General features: G+C 43.1%; 1 protein-coding gene and 1 long non-coding RNA gene across 2 annotated transcripts in view; one reads left to right on the plus strand and one right to left on the minus strand.

The window, feature by feature from the left end:
* PAWR (pro-apoptotic WT1 regulator) overlaps window positions 1-16670 on the plus strand; it is a gene marked incomplete at its 5' end in the record, with an annotated part of 64322 nt that overhangs the window by 27031 nt on the left and 20621 nt on the right. The window contains one exon of the mRNA XM_083463112.1: window positions 15323-15451. Coding sequence (XP_083319238.1) covers window positions 15323-15451 — 129 coding nt within the window. The remainder of the gene's footprint in view (window positions 1-15322; window positions 15452-16670) is intronic.
* LOC310687700 overlaps window positions 1-16670 on the minus strand; it is a 45718-nt gene that overhangs the window by 11078 nt on the left and 17970 nt on the right. The gene's annotated exons all lie outside the window — the stretch shown is intronic.

A 16670-nucleotide genomic window follows, 5' to 3' on the forward strand; every position in this document is an offset into this window, starting at 1 on the left:
TGACAGAAAAGCATTTAAAAATCACCAAAGTGTACTGTACATACATTTTCTAAGACTCTGGGGGACAACTCGAAGAAGGTTCCTCTTCCACTCTTTGCTTCTTGCTGAAGAACCTGTCCATGGTCTGCTGCTTCATCCGCCTTTTCAGCACCTCTCTGAAAGATGACATGACCCTCGTATCAAAAGTGTTCGCAAGGTCACGTGTCAGGTCCTTGTCAGGGTGGTGCCGCTGTGCAAAAGCCTGCACATCTTTCCACTTCTGGCAAATGTACCTCAGTTCTTTGGAGGACAGCCGTTCCTCAGTTGCTTCCTCCTCTTCCAGCGAGGCCTGCTCCTGCGCAGCCTTTGCCTGCAGTTCGACCAGCTCCTGGGTGGTCAGCTTGTGGTCGTGCTCCTCCACCAGCTCACTGACGTCCTCCTCTGTGACCTCCAGGCCCATGGTCATCCCCAAGGAAACAATGTCCTGCACCACTGTTGACTCTGGTGCATCAGAGTCACTTGGTGCCACACAGTCCGGCCACAGGCTGCGCCAAGCGCAATTCAAATTTCTCTGGCTGATCCTGTCCCAGGCCGTGGTGATCATCTTCAAGCAGGTGATGATGTCGAAGTGGTCCTTCCAGAATTCCCGCAGGGTGATGTTGGTGCAATCAGTCACCTCGAAGCATCACCTGAAAAGCTCCTTGGTGTAGAGTTTTTTGAAATTGGCGATGACCTGCTGATCCATCGGCTGGAGCAGTGGCGTGGTGTTAGGCGGCAGGAACATGATGTTGATGAAGCTGAACTCCTCCAACAAGTCCTCCTCAAGGCCTTTAGGATGAGCAGGAGCATTGTCCATCAGAAGCAAAGCCTTCAGCGGCAGGTCGTTGTCCAGCAGGTACTGTTTGACAGCAGGGCCAAAAGCAAGATTGACCCATTCCACAAACAGCACACGTGTGACCCAAGCCTTACTGTTGGATCGCCACATTACACTCAGCTGCTCCTTGTCGACCTTGTGTTTCTTGAAGGCCCGTGGGTTCTCCGAGTGGTACACCAGCAGGGGCTTGATCTTCAGGTCGCCGCTTGCGTTGGCACAGAAGAGCAGGGTCAGACGGTCCTTCATGGGCTTGTGGCCAGGCAACATGGCCTCCTCCTGAGTGATGAAAGTCCTTTTGGGCATCCTCTTCCAAAACAGCCTGGTCTCGTCGCAGTTGAAGACCTGCTGTGAAACGTAGCCCTCCGTCGTCACAACCTCCAGGAACTCCGCTGCAAAGTCTTCAGCCGCAGAAACATCAGAACTGGCAGCCTCTCCATGCCTGACCACGCTGTGGATTCCAGATCTCGTCTTGAACCGGTCAAACCAGCCTCTGCTTGCCTTGAAGACTTCTGGCTCGCCTGAGGTTCCTGGCTGTTGCCGGATGAGGTCTGCGTGCAAGGCCTTGGCCTTCTCACAAATGACGGCCTCAGTCACTGTGTCCCCTGCACGCTGCTTCTCTTCTAACCAGATGAGCAGCAACTTCTCCACCTCCTCCAGAACAGCTGGGCAGTTCTTCACGATCCTGGTGACTCCCTTGGCTACATCAGTCGCAAGGATCTTCTCCCTCATCTTCAGGATGGTCCCGATGGTCAATGGATTCCTCCCGTACTCCCTGGCGAGGTTTGTCACACGCATTCCACTGTCGTGCTTCTGGATGATCTCCTTCTTCATTTCCAGCGTAATCTTCTCCTTCTTCCTCTCGTCGGCCTCTGCAGCAGCAGTCTTCTTGGGCCCCATGGCAGCACAGCTCCTACCTTCACATCCCCCCCCCCAAAAAAATCAGTGCTTCACATCCAAAAAATTCAAAAGCACCAAACCTCCCAGAAAACACACAAGCTTCCAGATTCTTGCAAACCCCTTCTCAACAATTCCCTGACACCCCCCCAGCCACCCACCACACAGAAATCCAAACCCAGAAATCTTTTTTTTTTAACAACAGCAGAGTTCCCCAATGGTCACAAAAAATCATAAAAATGCAGAAAAAAACACACAAGCTTCCAGATTCTTGCAAACCCCTTCTCAACAATTCCCTGACCGACCCAGCCACCCACACACAGAAATCCAAACCCAGAAATCTTTTTTTTAACAACAGCAGAGTGCCCCAATGGTCACAAAAAATCATAAAAATGCAGAAAAAAACACACAAGCTTCCAGATTCTTGCAAACCCCTCCCCAAAACCAAGTCCTTGAATTCCAAACACCCCAACCCAAAATCCAAAAACCCCCCAAAAAGTTTTGAAGGTTTAACTTGCCAAATGGCTGCAAAAGAAGTTTTGGAAAAGCTTCAAAAATCACCAAAGTCTTCAAAAACCTCAAAAAAGGCTACCACACCGCGTGCTATGAGTTGCTCCTTGAAGTCGAGTCGCAACTGCACCTCTTCAAGCAATGCACCCTGGGTATTAATGGTTTTAAGAAAAAGGAAACAAACTTTCAAGACGTTTTCGTCTTGCGAAGCAAGCCCATAGGGAAATTCGTCTTGCGAAGCAACTCAAAAAACGGAAAACTCATACCTAGGGGTTTATTTAACATCTAAGAATGTGAATTTGTATAAGGACAACTATGAAAAATGTTGGTCAGAAATTAAAAAAGATCTAGAAATATGGTCAAATTTGAAATTGTCAATGTTAGGCCGAATTGCAGTAATCAAAATGAATGTATTGCCTAGAATGTTATTTTTGTTTCAGACCTTGCAGATTCTTGACAAGATGGAATGTTTTAAGAGGTGGCACAAAGACATTTCGAAATTTGTCTGGCAGGGCAAAAAGCCCCGAATTAAATTTAAGATATTGACAGATGCTAAAGAAAGAGGGGGTTTTGCCCTGCCGGACCTAAAATTGTACTATGAGGCAGCAGCTTTTTGCTGGTTGAAAGAATGGATGCTCCTCGAGAACACGGACATCTTGGATCTGGAAGGTTTTAATAATGCTTTTGGTTGGCATGCATATCTTTGGTATGATAAAGTTAACAGTGCCTTTAAAAATCACATTGTTAGAAAAGCATTGTTTAATGTTTGGATAAGATATAAAGATCTAATGGAAAACAAAACCCCTAGATGGGTCTCACCAGTGGAGGCTAAAGCAGTGAAGAAACTCAATATGGAGGTCGGATGGCCGAAGTATTGGGAAATTTTAGAACAGGATGGAGATAAGTTCAAACTACAAAGTCAGGAGAAATTGAAACACAAAGTAGAAAATTGGTTCCAATATCGTCAAATAATGGAATTTTTTAAACAGGACAGGAAAATCTGTTTCCAGGTGGAAAAATCAAAATTAGAAACCGAACTGTTAGAACCCAATACTAAGAATTTATCTAGAATGTACAACTTGCTGTTGAAATGGAACACACAGGATGAAACAGTTAAATCGGCTATGATTAAGTGGGCTCAGGATGTTGGACACAACATTATGTCAGCTGACTGGGAATGGTTATGGAACACCGGTATTAAATTTACGGCATGTAATGCCCTAAAGGAAAACATTATGAAAATGGTATACAGGTGGTACATGACCCCAGTCAAGCTGGCAAAAATCTATCATTTGCCCGATAATAAATGTTGGAAGTGTAAAGAGACTGAAGGTTCCTTTTATCACCTTTGGTGGACATGCCTGAAGATTAAGGCCTTCTGGGAAATGATCTACAATGAAATGAAAAAGGTACTTAAATGTACCTTTCCTAAAAAACCAGAGGCCTTTCTCTTGGGCATTGTCGGCCAATTGGTGACAAAGAAAGATAGAACTTTTTTTATGTATGCCACAACAGCAGCAAGAATACTCATCGCAAAGTATTGGAAGACACAAGATTTACCCACTGTGGAAGAATGGCAGATGAAAGTGATGGACTATATGACATTGGCCGAGATGACAGGCAGAATCCGTGACCAACGAAAAGAGACGGTGGAAGAGGAGTGGAAAAAATTTAAAAGCTACCTTAAGGATTACTATAAACTTAATGAATGCTAAAATGTTGTGGTTTCCAGAAGCAAAAGGGTACAGGGATATAAGGTTAGACTATAAAAGAGGACTAAGATGATAGAGATTGGAAAGTAACAATTGGGAGTTGCTAGTTGAATTATGGACATTGGGATGCAGAGAGGGGGGGTATGGGGAAGTCCAAGAAAAGAGGTTCATGAAAATATGTTTGAAATTATACGTGTATGTTTGTCTTTTTTAGTGTTTGTTTGTTTTTCTTAAAAATGTTGTAAAACCAATAAAAATTTTATAAAAAAAAACAAAAAACAAAAAACGGAAAACTCTTTCGTCTTGCGAGTTTTTCGTCTTGCGAGGCATTCGTCTTGCGAGGTACCACTGTACTGTAATTCTAGGCCCAGAAAGTGTTGAATCAAACTATTGGGAAAAATTCATCGAAGGAATAATAAGCCAGGTGTTGTTAACTGTCTACAGGCTCACCACCCCCATCCTTCTCCCTCATGTCTAAACACTGCCAAATAGTGGTTCATCTTCAAATCATAGGGCAGATCCATTGTTATTGTTTAGTCGTGTCCGACTCTTCGTGACCCCATGGACAAGAGCACGCCAGGCACTCCTGTCTTCCACTGCCTCCCGCAGTTGGTCAAACTCATGCTGGTAGCTTCGAGAACACTATCCAACCATCTCGTCCTCTGTCATCCCCTTCTCCTTGTGCCCTCCATCTTTCCCAACATCAGGGTCTTTTCCAGGGAGTCTTCTCTTCTCATGAGGTGGCCTAAGTATTGGATTCTCAGCTTCACAATCTGTCCTTCCAGTGAGCACTCAGGGCTGATCTCCTTAAGAATGGAGAGGTTTGATCTTCTTGCAGTCCATGGGACTCTCAAGAGTCTCCTCCAGGACAGTAATTCAAAAGCATCAATTCTTTGGCGATCATCCTTCTTTATGGCCCAGCTCTCACTTTCATACATCACTACTGGGAAAACCATAGCTTTAACTATACAGACCTTTGTTGGCAAGGTGATGTCTCTGCTTTTTAAGACGCTGTCTAGGTTTGTCATTGCTTTTCTCCCAAGAAGCAGGCGTCTTTTAATTTTGTGGCTGCTGTCACCATCTGCAGTGATCATGGAGCCCAAGAAAGTAAAATCTCTCACTGCCTCCATTTCTTCCCCTTCTGTTTGCCAGGAGGTGATGGGACCAGTGGCCATGATCTTCATTTTTTTGATGTTGAGCTTCAGACCATATTTAAAACACATTCAGTTCTCATTTAAAGCTCATAACCTCCCCCAAAGAATCCTGGGAGCTGTAGTTTATTAAATGTGCTGGGAATTGTAGTTCTGTGGGGGGGAATCACACTTATCAGGATTCTTTGGGGCAAATTACATGTGTTTAATGTGCATTTGATGTGTTTTAAATATATGGTATGGATCTGCCCAGAGCTTATGAAGCTGACTTGTTTTTAACTAGCCGTAATTAAGGTTCTCCACAGTTTAGGGTTTGGATGACAAGCTAAATCCTGCTCAATTTAAAATGGAAGCAGAAGCTTCTGATGTCCTCCTCATGGCCACACTGGAGGGGAGGGGAAGAGCCTATGAACCTGTGTGTGTGTTAGACTTGCTCTCTCAACCTTTTAAAGCAGAGGTTGCCAACATGGTACTTTCCAGGTGTTTTGGACTGCACCACCCACCAGCCCTAGCCAGTATGTCTGGCCGTCAGAGATAAAGGGTGTTATAGTCTGAAATAACCAGACGGTGATATGTTGACTACCCGTGTACTAATCCATGTTTAGCATTATATCAGAACATAGCCTAAATCAAGAACATGCAAGTTTATCATATGCCAATGCCGTTCACTTAATGTCCCCAGAAATTGCAGTCTACTATTTATGAAAGCTGCAATCAAAAAAGAGAATCTTAAGATCATTTCTCAGACTATCAGAAAAGTTTGTTTTAATTTACTGCTTTTTCCAAAATAAAAATGCATTTAAAAGATCTATAAAATTTCTAAATCGTTTAATATCAACATGCCACTTAGAACTGTTTCTAAATTATTATTTCTACATTTGTACAGACTAGTTTGGAAATATGAATATCCCAGAATTATGTCTAATTTTAAAATACAATTGGACTTTGAGGAGAGGGAGATAAGGAATAAGAAAACTCTTTATACTGGGCTTACCATATTTAAATATCCACACCTCCCTAAGAAATATTGTAACACTCCTAATCTCAGCTGATAAAAGTATGAGCCTAGTTTGAGGTGAATTTTTTAAATCTAAAATTGTTCTTACTTTTCAGTTGCCTTCTGTAGAATTTGGACATAGGAGATTTTGAAAGATCTAAAGTATATAGTAAGAAATGAATTTAAAAGCAATTGTTTGTGCTGAAGTGTTCAGCTTTTGTGTCTTATAGCTGAAGGTGTTGCAAAGGTTAATAGCTAGGCAGTCACATCTATTGCAGCAAAAAGCACTTCAGCTAAATCAGTGTTAGCTTCCATTTAAGGAAGAATGTCTGCTACAACCATTGGTATTTACTAACTGTGCCTATGAAAACATTCCTTTTCACCCTCAGATGCTCATTCAGCTGTTTGTTGTCTAAGGGACATTATTACAGGCTTTACCATGCAGTTGGAAAAATTAACTGCACATTTTAATACTGTGAACAGTAGAATCTGACTTCCACCTCTGTAGAATTTAGTTACTGCAGTGCTGCTGTTGTGATGGTTCTAAAAACTTTTTGCATAAACCACACTTTTTTTTTTGCAGATTGTGGGTGCTGCAAATGCTTTAAAAACAAAATAGTCTTCATGTTAAATCAGACTCGGCAGTTGAATTCATCCTGCCTTGTCTAGAAATAGGTTAGCCCCTTGAAATTCCCACAACAGACAATGATGGTTTGTTGGATGGAGGATATTACTTTTGAATGTGACCAATGAGTTGGTTTTACTTAGTTGTTTAAAGGTACAATAGATGTCATCTTGCAAACTGTAAAATGACATGTTTTAAACTGCTCTTGGAAAGAAACCACAGCTCTCCCACTCCTTATTTTACAAACATTCCTAATAGCACTTTTGTTTTGGATTTAGATCAAACATAATTGTTCTTGCATCATTGCACCAGAAAATCAAATAGGTGAAAGTTTCTTAAGTGTTCCATTTTCAAGCAGTACTCACAAATACAAAAAAATGCAATAAAATTCTTATTCATGAAAAATGTGTGTCATGTCTGTACAAGGTTAGAAAGAAAGAAGGAAGGAAATAAATATTGATCTAATCATGTAAGATTCCCTGTAGGCCAAAAATTTTCTAGCCTGTTATGTTCCCTATTCCTCCACTAAAATGAGACATCTCCCCACCCCCAATTTTAAATGTGTGTTCTGTGTACTACTTGAAGCATGAGTCAAAGGTTGTTGTCAAATTTCCCAAAAATATCTAACATAGTAACTAATTTTACAAATTCTGATGCTTTTTGTTTTTCGGTGGCAGCATGGAAACTCAGGGTTGAGGTTGCCTTGAGTGATGGCAGATTCTCCTCTCCCATTCTTACCACTTTCTGAAGTGTTAGACAGAAAGTCCCTCTGTATTGATGACCTTTTAAGCTAATAGGGAAGCCTGTGTGAGTACCATGGTGCTCTCTCCGACCAGGAAAAAGTGCAGTGCAGTTCACTACTTAATTTCCTTCCAGATGGTGGGAGTGGGCTTTTCAGGTGAAGATGGAATGGGGGTGGGGGGGGGGAGAGACTGAGCAGTGGAAAAGTGGTGAAAAGGGGAAGTTACAGGGGGAGAGCTAAGTAAGCAAATGGGCAGCCAGCCATTTATTGCAAGGCTGTGTTGGTATGTCGGAAGTAAAACAGCTGTGGAGGAATGTAAGTAATGTGAGGAATGCTTGCATTGGGAAAGTGGCTAATTATCCCTTGAAAGGTTGCAAAGTTTTTGAACATCTTTCTCTCCCAAGTCACTTTGCATAGCCATTGTTCAGCTTGTTCGTTTAATAAGCTTGTTCAGCTTGTAAGCATTTAATAAGATGGAATAGCAAGGTCCTCAAAGACTATACTGATGAAACTGCTCAGGCTTGAATAAGTCTACAAAAGGAAGTTCAGAGGACTAAAATTCATCAGAGAGGGGTTTTGTTAAGCAAAGAATCAAACAGGTCCCTGTATTAAGGGTCAGGTGGATCAGGCTCAAAAACTGCAAATGCTAATAGAGGTGGGTGGATTTTTTGAAAGAAGCACCATTCTAGCCCCTGAGCAGATACTGAAATTCAAAATGGGTTGTATAATAGATTGGAATATATTTTCATTAATAAAAGACATTCTGCTCTTGTATTTTTATCTTCAGTTTATCCCAAGGGTTAGGTGTAGTCAGTTTTGAATGGCACTGGCAATACATGGTTTCAAAGTCTGGTTGAGAATTGTGTTCTTTGAGCCATGTATTTTAATCATTCTTGATTTAGGCATCTGCTTTTTTTGTTGTTGCTGCTCTTGTTTCCACAACTTGAGGTTTAGAAGGAAGTATAATTACTGTAATCTCAAGTGTTTATTTCAGTGCTAAGGAATTTAATCAATTCTCTATATTAAGCTCAGATGTGTAACTGTGTAAGTATCCTTTTAAATAAATGGTTGTATCAGAGTCAGCATATGTGGAATTGTTAATAGGCTATTGAATCCAGCAGCTTTTTAAAAATAAAAAATCACAGGAAGATTATTCGAGCAGTGTGTGTGCACACGCACACATACTCTCTCTCTCTCTCTCTCTCTCTCTCTCTCTCTCTCTCTCTCTCTCACACACACACACACACACACACGCATGCATGCTTGTGTGTGTATATATATAAATATATATGTACACACACATAATAAACACACACAAACATACCTTGCTGATAGAGAAGCAATGTATAGAAGCTGAGAAAATAATGAAAAAAATTCTAAGTGTAATTTACCCCTTAAATCTTGGACACTCTGAAACATTTAAAGATGTTAAAACCCTGAAATTCCATGGATTAGTTCAGCCAACTATGGTTGTCCAGTATGAGAACAAGGTGCGGCCAGCCTTGTGCTTCCACATTTCCCCCTTCTACCTCTTATTTCATGTAGCGCAGAAGATCAACATCCCTCCAGATTTCCTTGAACTACAACTTCTATCATCCCTGGGCATTGGCTGTGTTGGGTGGGGCTGATGGGAGCTGGAGTGCAACAACATCTGGAGAACACAGTGTTAATTACCATTGGCTTAAGCTATGCTGAATACTGCTGAATTGTCTCCAACCATAGTTTAACAAAACAGTTACCAAAGTTCAGGAAATCATGGGAAACTGGTTGGTATAGAATCAAAAGCTGCTCCTCACAGACATGAGAAAAGGGGGTGCTCACAAGCTTGAAGCTGTTCTGCAGTGAGTGCTGACTTCAGCAGAGACAAACCAAGATTACCCTGGACAGCTCCATGGAGGGCTCAGGAGCTCATGAGAACAAAACTCATATATTGCTTCAGCAGCAGTCATCCTCCAAATGAGCTTTACATGACTCAGTAGCTACCTGCACGTTTGCTGAGAGAAGCCTCTTATTTAAAGGACCCCAGCTTGATGTATCAGTTATTGACTGTGACAGAGTAGAGGAGACTGTGGTTGTACTAGAACTTCTGAGTTGGAGTTATCACAGGAGGGCCACACAACATTGTCATGCTGGATACATACTGGCACCATGGGCTCTTCTGGAAGAAGTTGGTTAAGTGCTTCTGGGGCTGGCACTGAGGGCAATTCCCTCTCCCACTCTAAATCTCCAACCTCGTCTCCTGATTAAAAAGAGCTTGGCACCAGGGGCATAACGGGGGGGAAACCATGGTTCCTCATTACATCTGCATTGTGCCCATGTGACTCAAAACCTCTGATATGGAATGCAGGGGGTTTCATGAGGTCTGTTTTGTAAGATGGGTTACTGGTGCTAATAGTAATGGGCCACAGCTCTCCTGAACAAAGCATCTATGCTAGAATGTGCATAGGGCTGACTGAGCATAATTATCTCAACTGCTTCGTTTTCTGCCTCTCACCAAGCAACAGAACAGCTCTCCTAGAGGTTTCTCAATATGCAAGTGGCTCAGAGGATCTGACATGGATGGCGCTTCTTAGTTTTCCAGTAGCCACTTTAGGATGCTGCCTCCATGATGCATCTCTTCAGTGATTATAGCCTTGGGGAGCAACATGTGTGTGGCATGGTGTTTCCCACCAACCCATCCTTTTTAGGTCTCTAGGTTCCAGGGATGCATGATAGCTAAAGTCACCAGTGACCAGAATGTCATCAGTTCTCAGAAACAGATTTAAGTGTCATTTTGTGACCTTGGTGTTGGTGTACAAGGAACAATAATTGTCGTGTAGAATCTGTGGGGATGGACCTTGATCTTAGAACAGCTTTGTTATCACAGGCTAGAACATGAGAACTCATACCAGTGCAGGCAGCTTGTTAATCATTCTGTAACTATGAGATGTGGTTTAGCAAACATTCCTCTTCATTGAAGGCACCTGACTGCTTGTGTGTTATTTAAAAACACTGTCACAAAGAAATGTGTGGACAAAGGTCATTGGAAACATTTGGGTTGGGGCAGAAACAGCCACAAAGGTGTAGTCTGCTTATATAGTCTTCTCAAGCTGCTTCTGTTTACCATGGATGATCTCTCTTGGTGAGATTTTTTGGGATGTCTTTTGAAAATTAACTTATTTTAAAAACTAACTTCATTTTCCTACATTCACATTCTCCGACACACCCAGGGAGTTATAAGGTGAGTGGTAACCAGCAAGTACATATAAGTGAGTTTCTTTGCCGAAAGAAGGTGTGTTCTACGGTTTGACACAATTTGGTATGGCTGCTGCTCTGCCTTTATCAATATTTCTTCTTCCCCTGACACCTGTGTGCTTATTTTTTAAAACACCTTGATTCCTCTGAAGGCCAAGTTTGTTCAGTGTGACCCCAAATCATAGACCTCTTGCATTTCTCAGACTTTTGCCTTCTGTTTTCTGCCAACATAGTTTTATCTTCAGATGGCTTCACAATCTGAACACTTCTTGCCTGTGAAGCTTTTCGGGGGTTTTATTCTGTGATTATTTAAAATGCTGTGTTAATAATAATCAGTTTTGAGGTCTAGTCTCAATGTTTTCATTTTCCCAGTGCATTAACATACATTCCTTGTATTAATCTTTGCTTGCTTAAGAAGTCTAATGTGTGGTTAGTGGTTCTTGTGAAGAAATCTGGCTTTTAAAGACCAGGAGACTATTTCTAAATTTTGAACTGCATTCCTAATTCTGGAAAGTCTCTTTGTTCATCAAGCTTCTATGACAGCACAGAAATCCAGACAATACCTAGAAAATAAAATACCTATGAAAATAATAGGTTTGCAGCAATCTGAGGGTTATGTGTTTTTCTTTCAAGTTACCTTGAGCTAGTTTTGGAAAATTTGGAAAACATGCATACATTATACTTTTCACTTTCTTAAACTACTCTGAAATTTTGCAACTGTGTATGATTAGCACCAACACCAGAGCTCTACAGACAGCAGTGCAATATCGCAGATAAGTCACCTGCAACATAATGGTGTTTTGTGTTTTAGCATCATAAACGACTCTCATATTTTATGATATGGTGGTATATAAATATTTTAATAAATAAATGAACTACTGTTTGTTTTAAAGAAGGTTATGCAGCATACCCGTTGATTTTCTTTTCTCTCATCCCATTTTATTTAAAGCCATAAAATATACAGAATCCAAATGCTTATTTAAAAAGAAAAACATCTCTTCATCTCACTTGAGTTCATATAATGTAAATTGATGTTGAATGGGACGCCCTTTCTAAATCTTCAGATTGTACACAAAGTTGTCTGACTAATATAAAGGGACAAAAAACAAAGTTGCTTCTCATTTTCCATGTCCGTCACCACTTGCTCCATCAACATACTTTATTGCAATTTTAAGATCTGTATATTCATTTTCATAATCAAAGCCAGCTTTCCATAGTCGAAGGAGGCACTTACTCTGGGTGAAGACTCAGACCTTGCTAAGAAGCTTTCTGACTTCCTAATATGTTTGCCGAAAAATACATTTGGGGAAGAAAAATGGCCACAGGGTGAAAAATCTCCCTTAAAACTATGACCTGCCAGGACTAGTGATGGCTTCATTTGGCTTCAGATGTGCCCTGAAGCACTTCTGAATTTTAAGTGTAGTCTGACCATTTTCTCATCTGGCCCAGGGTTTTCTAGCCCTGCTACCAGAAGATGCTAGGAACTGAGCCTAGAGCCTGTTATGCATGCTAAGCCATTGGTACTCTGGGAATGGAAGCAATTCAATTCCAATTCCTTAGAATGAAGGAAACCACTTTGGCATATGGGATGGGAGGAAGGAATGTTCCTAGAAATGAGATGAGTAAACTGGAAAATAGTATGAAGGACCTGAGTCCAGGTTACGTTAGGGAAGGGTAGCACCTATGACAGGTTGTGAATTAAGTCCCAGCAGTTGTGGGCATAAGTGCTTTGGCTTGGAGGGTTTCAAGTGAAATTACTGTATTTTTCGCCCTATAGGACACACTTTTCCCCCTCCAAAAATGAAGGGGAAATGTGTTTGCGTCCTATGGGGTGAATGCAGGCTTCAGGAAGCTATCTGCAAGCCTGCGGAGCCCGCGGGAACTCCCACGGGCTCCGATGCTTGTGGATAGCTGCCTGCAGCCCGAAGTCCGGGGAGCACGGCACTGTGCACCCCGGGCTTAGGGCAGCTACCCGCAAGCTTGCGGCACCCGGTGGAAGTTCCTGCCAGGCGCCACAGGCTTGCGGATAGCTGCCCTAAGCCCGGGGTGTGCAGCGGGCTACAACGCTGCGCTCCCTGGGCTTTGGATAGCAGCAAGCTCCAGGAGCGATGGCGAGGTTGAGTGCAACCTCGCCATCGCTCCTGGACCTGTTCTGGGGGTTGGGGTTGGGGGAAGCTTGGGCTTCCCCCGCTCTCAGCCCCGCAAGCTCCGGGAGCGATGGCGAGGTTGAATTCAACCTCGCCATCGCTCCAGACATGTTCTGGGGGCTGGGGTTGGGGAAGCTCGAGCTTCCCCCACCCCGGCAAGCTCCGGGAGCGATGGTGAGGTTGAATGCAACCTCGCCGTCGCTCCCGGACCCCTTCTGGGGTTGGGGGAAGCTCGGGTTTCCCCCGCCCCCAGCCTGGCAAGCTCGGGGGGGAATAATTTTTTTTCTTTATTCCCCCCCTCCAAAAAAATAAGTGCGTCCTATGGGCCGGTGCGCCCTATAGGGCGAAAAATACGGTACTTGCTAGATCAGGGGTAGGCAACCTAAGGCTCATGGGCCATAAGCGGCCCACGGGGGTCTTTTAACTGGCCCACAAGCCACCCCCGAACTAAGCCACCCACTCAGCAAATCCCTGCCCGCTGCGCTAAACCAGCACGGCATAGGGACTCGCTTCCACGCCGCCAAAAATTGCGTCTGCACATGCACAGACACCGGAAATCATGTCTGCGCAGACACTGGAAATCGTGGGTGGGTGTGTGAGTGGGCGCATGCAATCCGGCCCAGGGAGGGATTTCCGCTGGAGTCAACCGGCCCAAGCAAGGTAAACCTTGCCGACCCTTGTGCTAGATTGTGAGCAAGTAGAGTGAATGTGCAAGGCTTCAGTTAAAAGTGAGCGAGAGTGGAGAAGGATGTTGCAGTTTTGCTTTTCATTCCTTCAGAAATGTCTTGGTGCCTGCACTCTTTCTGCTCCCTACCAGTCATTCTCTTCTCTCCATTTATCTGGGGGAGGGAACACAGTTGCTCCTTTGCCAACCCACACTTCCTTCCAGTTGTGCCTCATTCTTTATGTTGTGGGAGGAAAAGTTGTTTACAGGCAGATTGTGAGGCAATCAGCAGGGAAATTATTTCTCACTCCTGTGTTGAGGTTTCTACAGCTCTGTTGAGATTGTCCTCCCCATTCACCTCTTTTCCTACAGCTGCTGGGGAAAGCAGACATGCTTTTGTATCCAATGAACTTGTTCTGTTAGCCCAAAGACTTTTCATGTGTGCAAAGGGAGTTTCTCTACCTCTCTTCTCCCCACGTACCCCATCAACTCTGCAGAAGGTTGGGGGAAACCCAAAATAGATTTGGGAGGGGCACAGTGAGAGGAGTTGGAGAGGAAGTCACATTGTGCAAGTGTAAGTCCTTGTCCTAATGGGATGACTTTGATGGATACAACCCACTGTGTGTGAGAGAGATAATAAGCATTAAAATAACCCTATTGTTTATCTCTACTTACGAAAGTGTACTATTATGAGTCAGTCCTGCAAGTGACTCAAACATGTGGATACTGTTGTCTGGTTGTGTCTGGCAATAACCTTTTCACAGTGAAGAAGGCGCTTGCCTTACCAAATGATTCTTCTGTTTCTTTCCTCCAACCGCCTGACAATTATAGAATTTGCCCAATGATAATTTACTTTGCCTTTTCTTTGTAAATTACTTTTTCATCTTAAGTAGCACTAGTGGTGTTCTGCATCTTGAAGCACATCATGAGAAGTTTTGTTTACCAGAGGGAAGCTTAGTCTCCGGCCATTTGAAGGCTAGATTTGGACCACAAGCCACTATCGTTTCTTTACACAAATCTTCACACCCCTGCCAAAATTTCAGTATGAAGACTAAATTATCTATCTGAGCTTTCAGCTGTCCCTCTTTATTTTCCATCTGTTTTGCTTCATTTTATACTTGCAGACTTAAAAGAAATGCTGATGAAAAATACAAGAGTTCTAATAGCAAAGTTCTATGGCCTCCTCGCTTGAACAATTTCTTTTTGTTTTCTAACTTGTATCCTGTGAAGAACATATGAAGCTGCCTCATGTAGAGTCTCGATCATTATTCTGTCTAGCCAGATGTAATATAGCCCACTGCATCTTGCACTTAACCCAGGAGTGGGTACCTTGTGGTCTTCCATATGTTGTTAAGCTGCAGCTCACATTACCCCAGACCAGTAGCCATGGTTGACTGGAGGAAATGGGACTTGGAATCCAACAACATCTGGAAAGGGTCAAAGGTTTCCTATTCCTCTCTGATTTAACTTAACGAAGAAGAACATAAGAAGAGCCTGCTGGCCAATGGCCTATCTAGTCCAGCATCCTGTTCTCACAGTGGCCAGCCAGATACCTGTGGGGAACCCATAAACAGGATTTGAGCACAAGAGCACTCTACCCTCCTGTAGCTTCCAGCAACTGGTATTTAGAAACATCACTTCCTCCAGCTGTGGAAGCAGAGCATAAGCTTTGAGGCTAGTAGCCTTTGATCTTGACCAAGAAATTCATGCCTTGTATATAATACTTCGAATGGTTATGCAGCAACAACAATCACAACCACCAAACCATAACCACTAATGTGTTTTGTTTGTAGAGCTTGGACGAATATGATGATGATGAAGCAGGACAAAAGGAGCGTAAAAGGGAAGATGCAATCACACAACAGAACACAGCACAGAATGAATCAGCCAGTGCAGACCCAAGTGCCTCATACATATTACAGGTGAGGAGTTTCAACACTATTTTCTTTGAACTTTAAGATTCAGCATACCACTACTGCCTCTGTAGGAGATTCAGCACACCACTACTGCCTCTGTAGGAGTTGGGTAAATGTGTTTGCCAAGCTTGGTACCTCAACTTTGTGAAATAAGTAACTTCCAGTACCTAACTTTATTTTAATGTTCAGTTTAATGCTTATTGTGAACACACACTGGTTCTTCTGACTAAACATCTATACCAAGCGTCAGCAATGTAGATCTGCCCACAGGGGCCTTCCCTGGTACCCACAAGGTCTGCTCTGCCACCCCCCACTAAAATTAGGCTTGAATACAGCCAGTAGTATAGGCTGTGGTGTGTACTTAGTTTCAGTGTGGGTTTGTGGTGCCCACAAGAGGCCCCCAAAAGTTAAAAAACCCTCATCTATATGGTAGGCATTGTCATCATTACATTGTTTGACTGTCAGACCAATAAGGGTATGTATTATTACAACTGGAAATTTTAATTGGCAAGGGCAAGTATTCAATACATCAGGCCTAATGCTAACTGGCAAGGGTAAATTTTAAAAGATGGGACTGAAAGTTAAGTGGTTGTTTTGTTTCTTGAGGCTCTAGGGTGTCTGCTGTAATATGCAGTGATGGGGTCTTTCTTTCAACACAAGGAAGGTGAAAATGTTTCCTTAAAACAGAATTGATCTCACACTTCTTTCAGCATCCCAGTTAACAAATTGTTTCTTGGTCATGGATACTTTAGTTGAGATAATAATAATAATAATAGTAATAAATTTTATTTATATCCCGCCCTCCCCAGCCAAAGCCGGGCTCAGGGCGGCTAACAACAATAAAACAATACAACAGTACAGCACAACACAACTCTAAAATCATTCCTTATAAAATTAATTCAAATTAAACCACTGGCAACCATTGGGCCAGAGCTCCGCGAAGATTGCCGAAGGAGGGAGTCAGGTTGTGCCCTGGCCAAAGGCCTGGTGGAACAGCTCTGTCTTGCAGGCCCTGCGGAAAGATGTCAAGTCCCGCAGGGCCCTGGTCTCTTGTGACAGAGTGTTCCACCAGATCGGAGCCACAGCCGAAAAAGCTCTGGCTCTGGTTGAGGCCAGCCTAACCTCTCTGTGGCCTGGGACCTTCAAGATGTTTTTATTTGAAGACCGTAAGTTTCTCTGTGGGACATACCAGGAGAGGCAGCCCCGTAGGTATGAGGGTCTGTCA

This window comes from Podarcis liolepis (genome assembly GCF_965112155.1).
Source record: "Podarcis liolepis genome assembly, chromosome: 10".
NCBI lineage: Eukaryota > Metazoa > Chordata > Lepidosauria > Squamata > Lacertidae > Podarcis > Podarcis liolepis.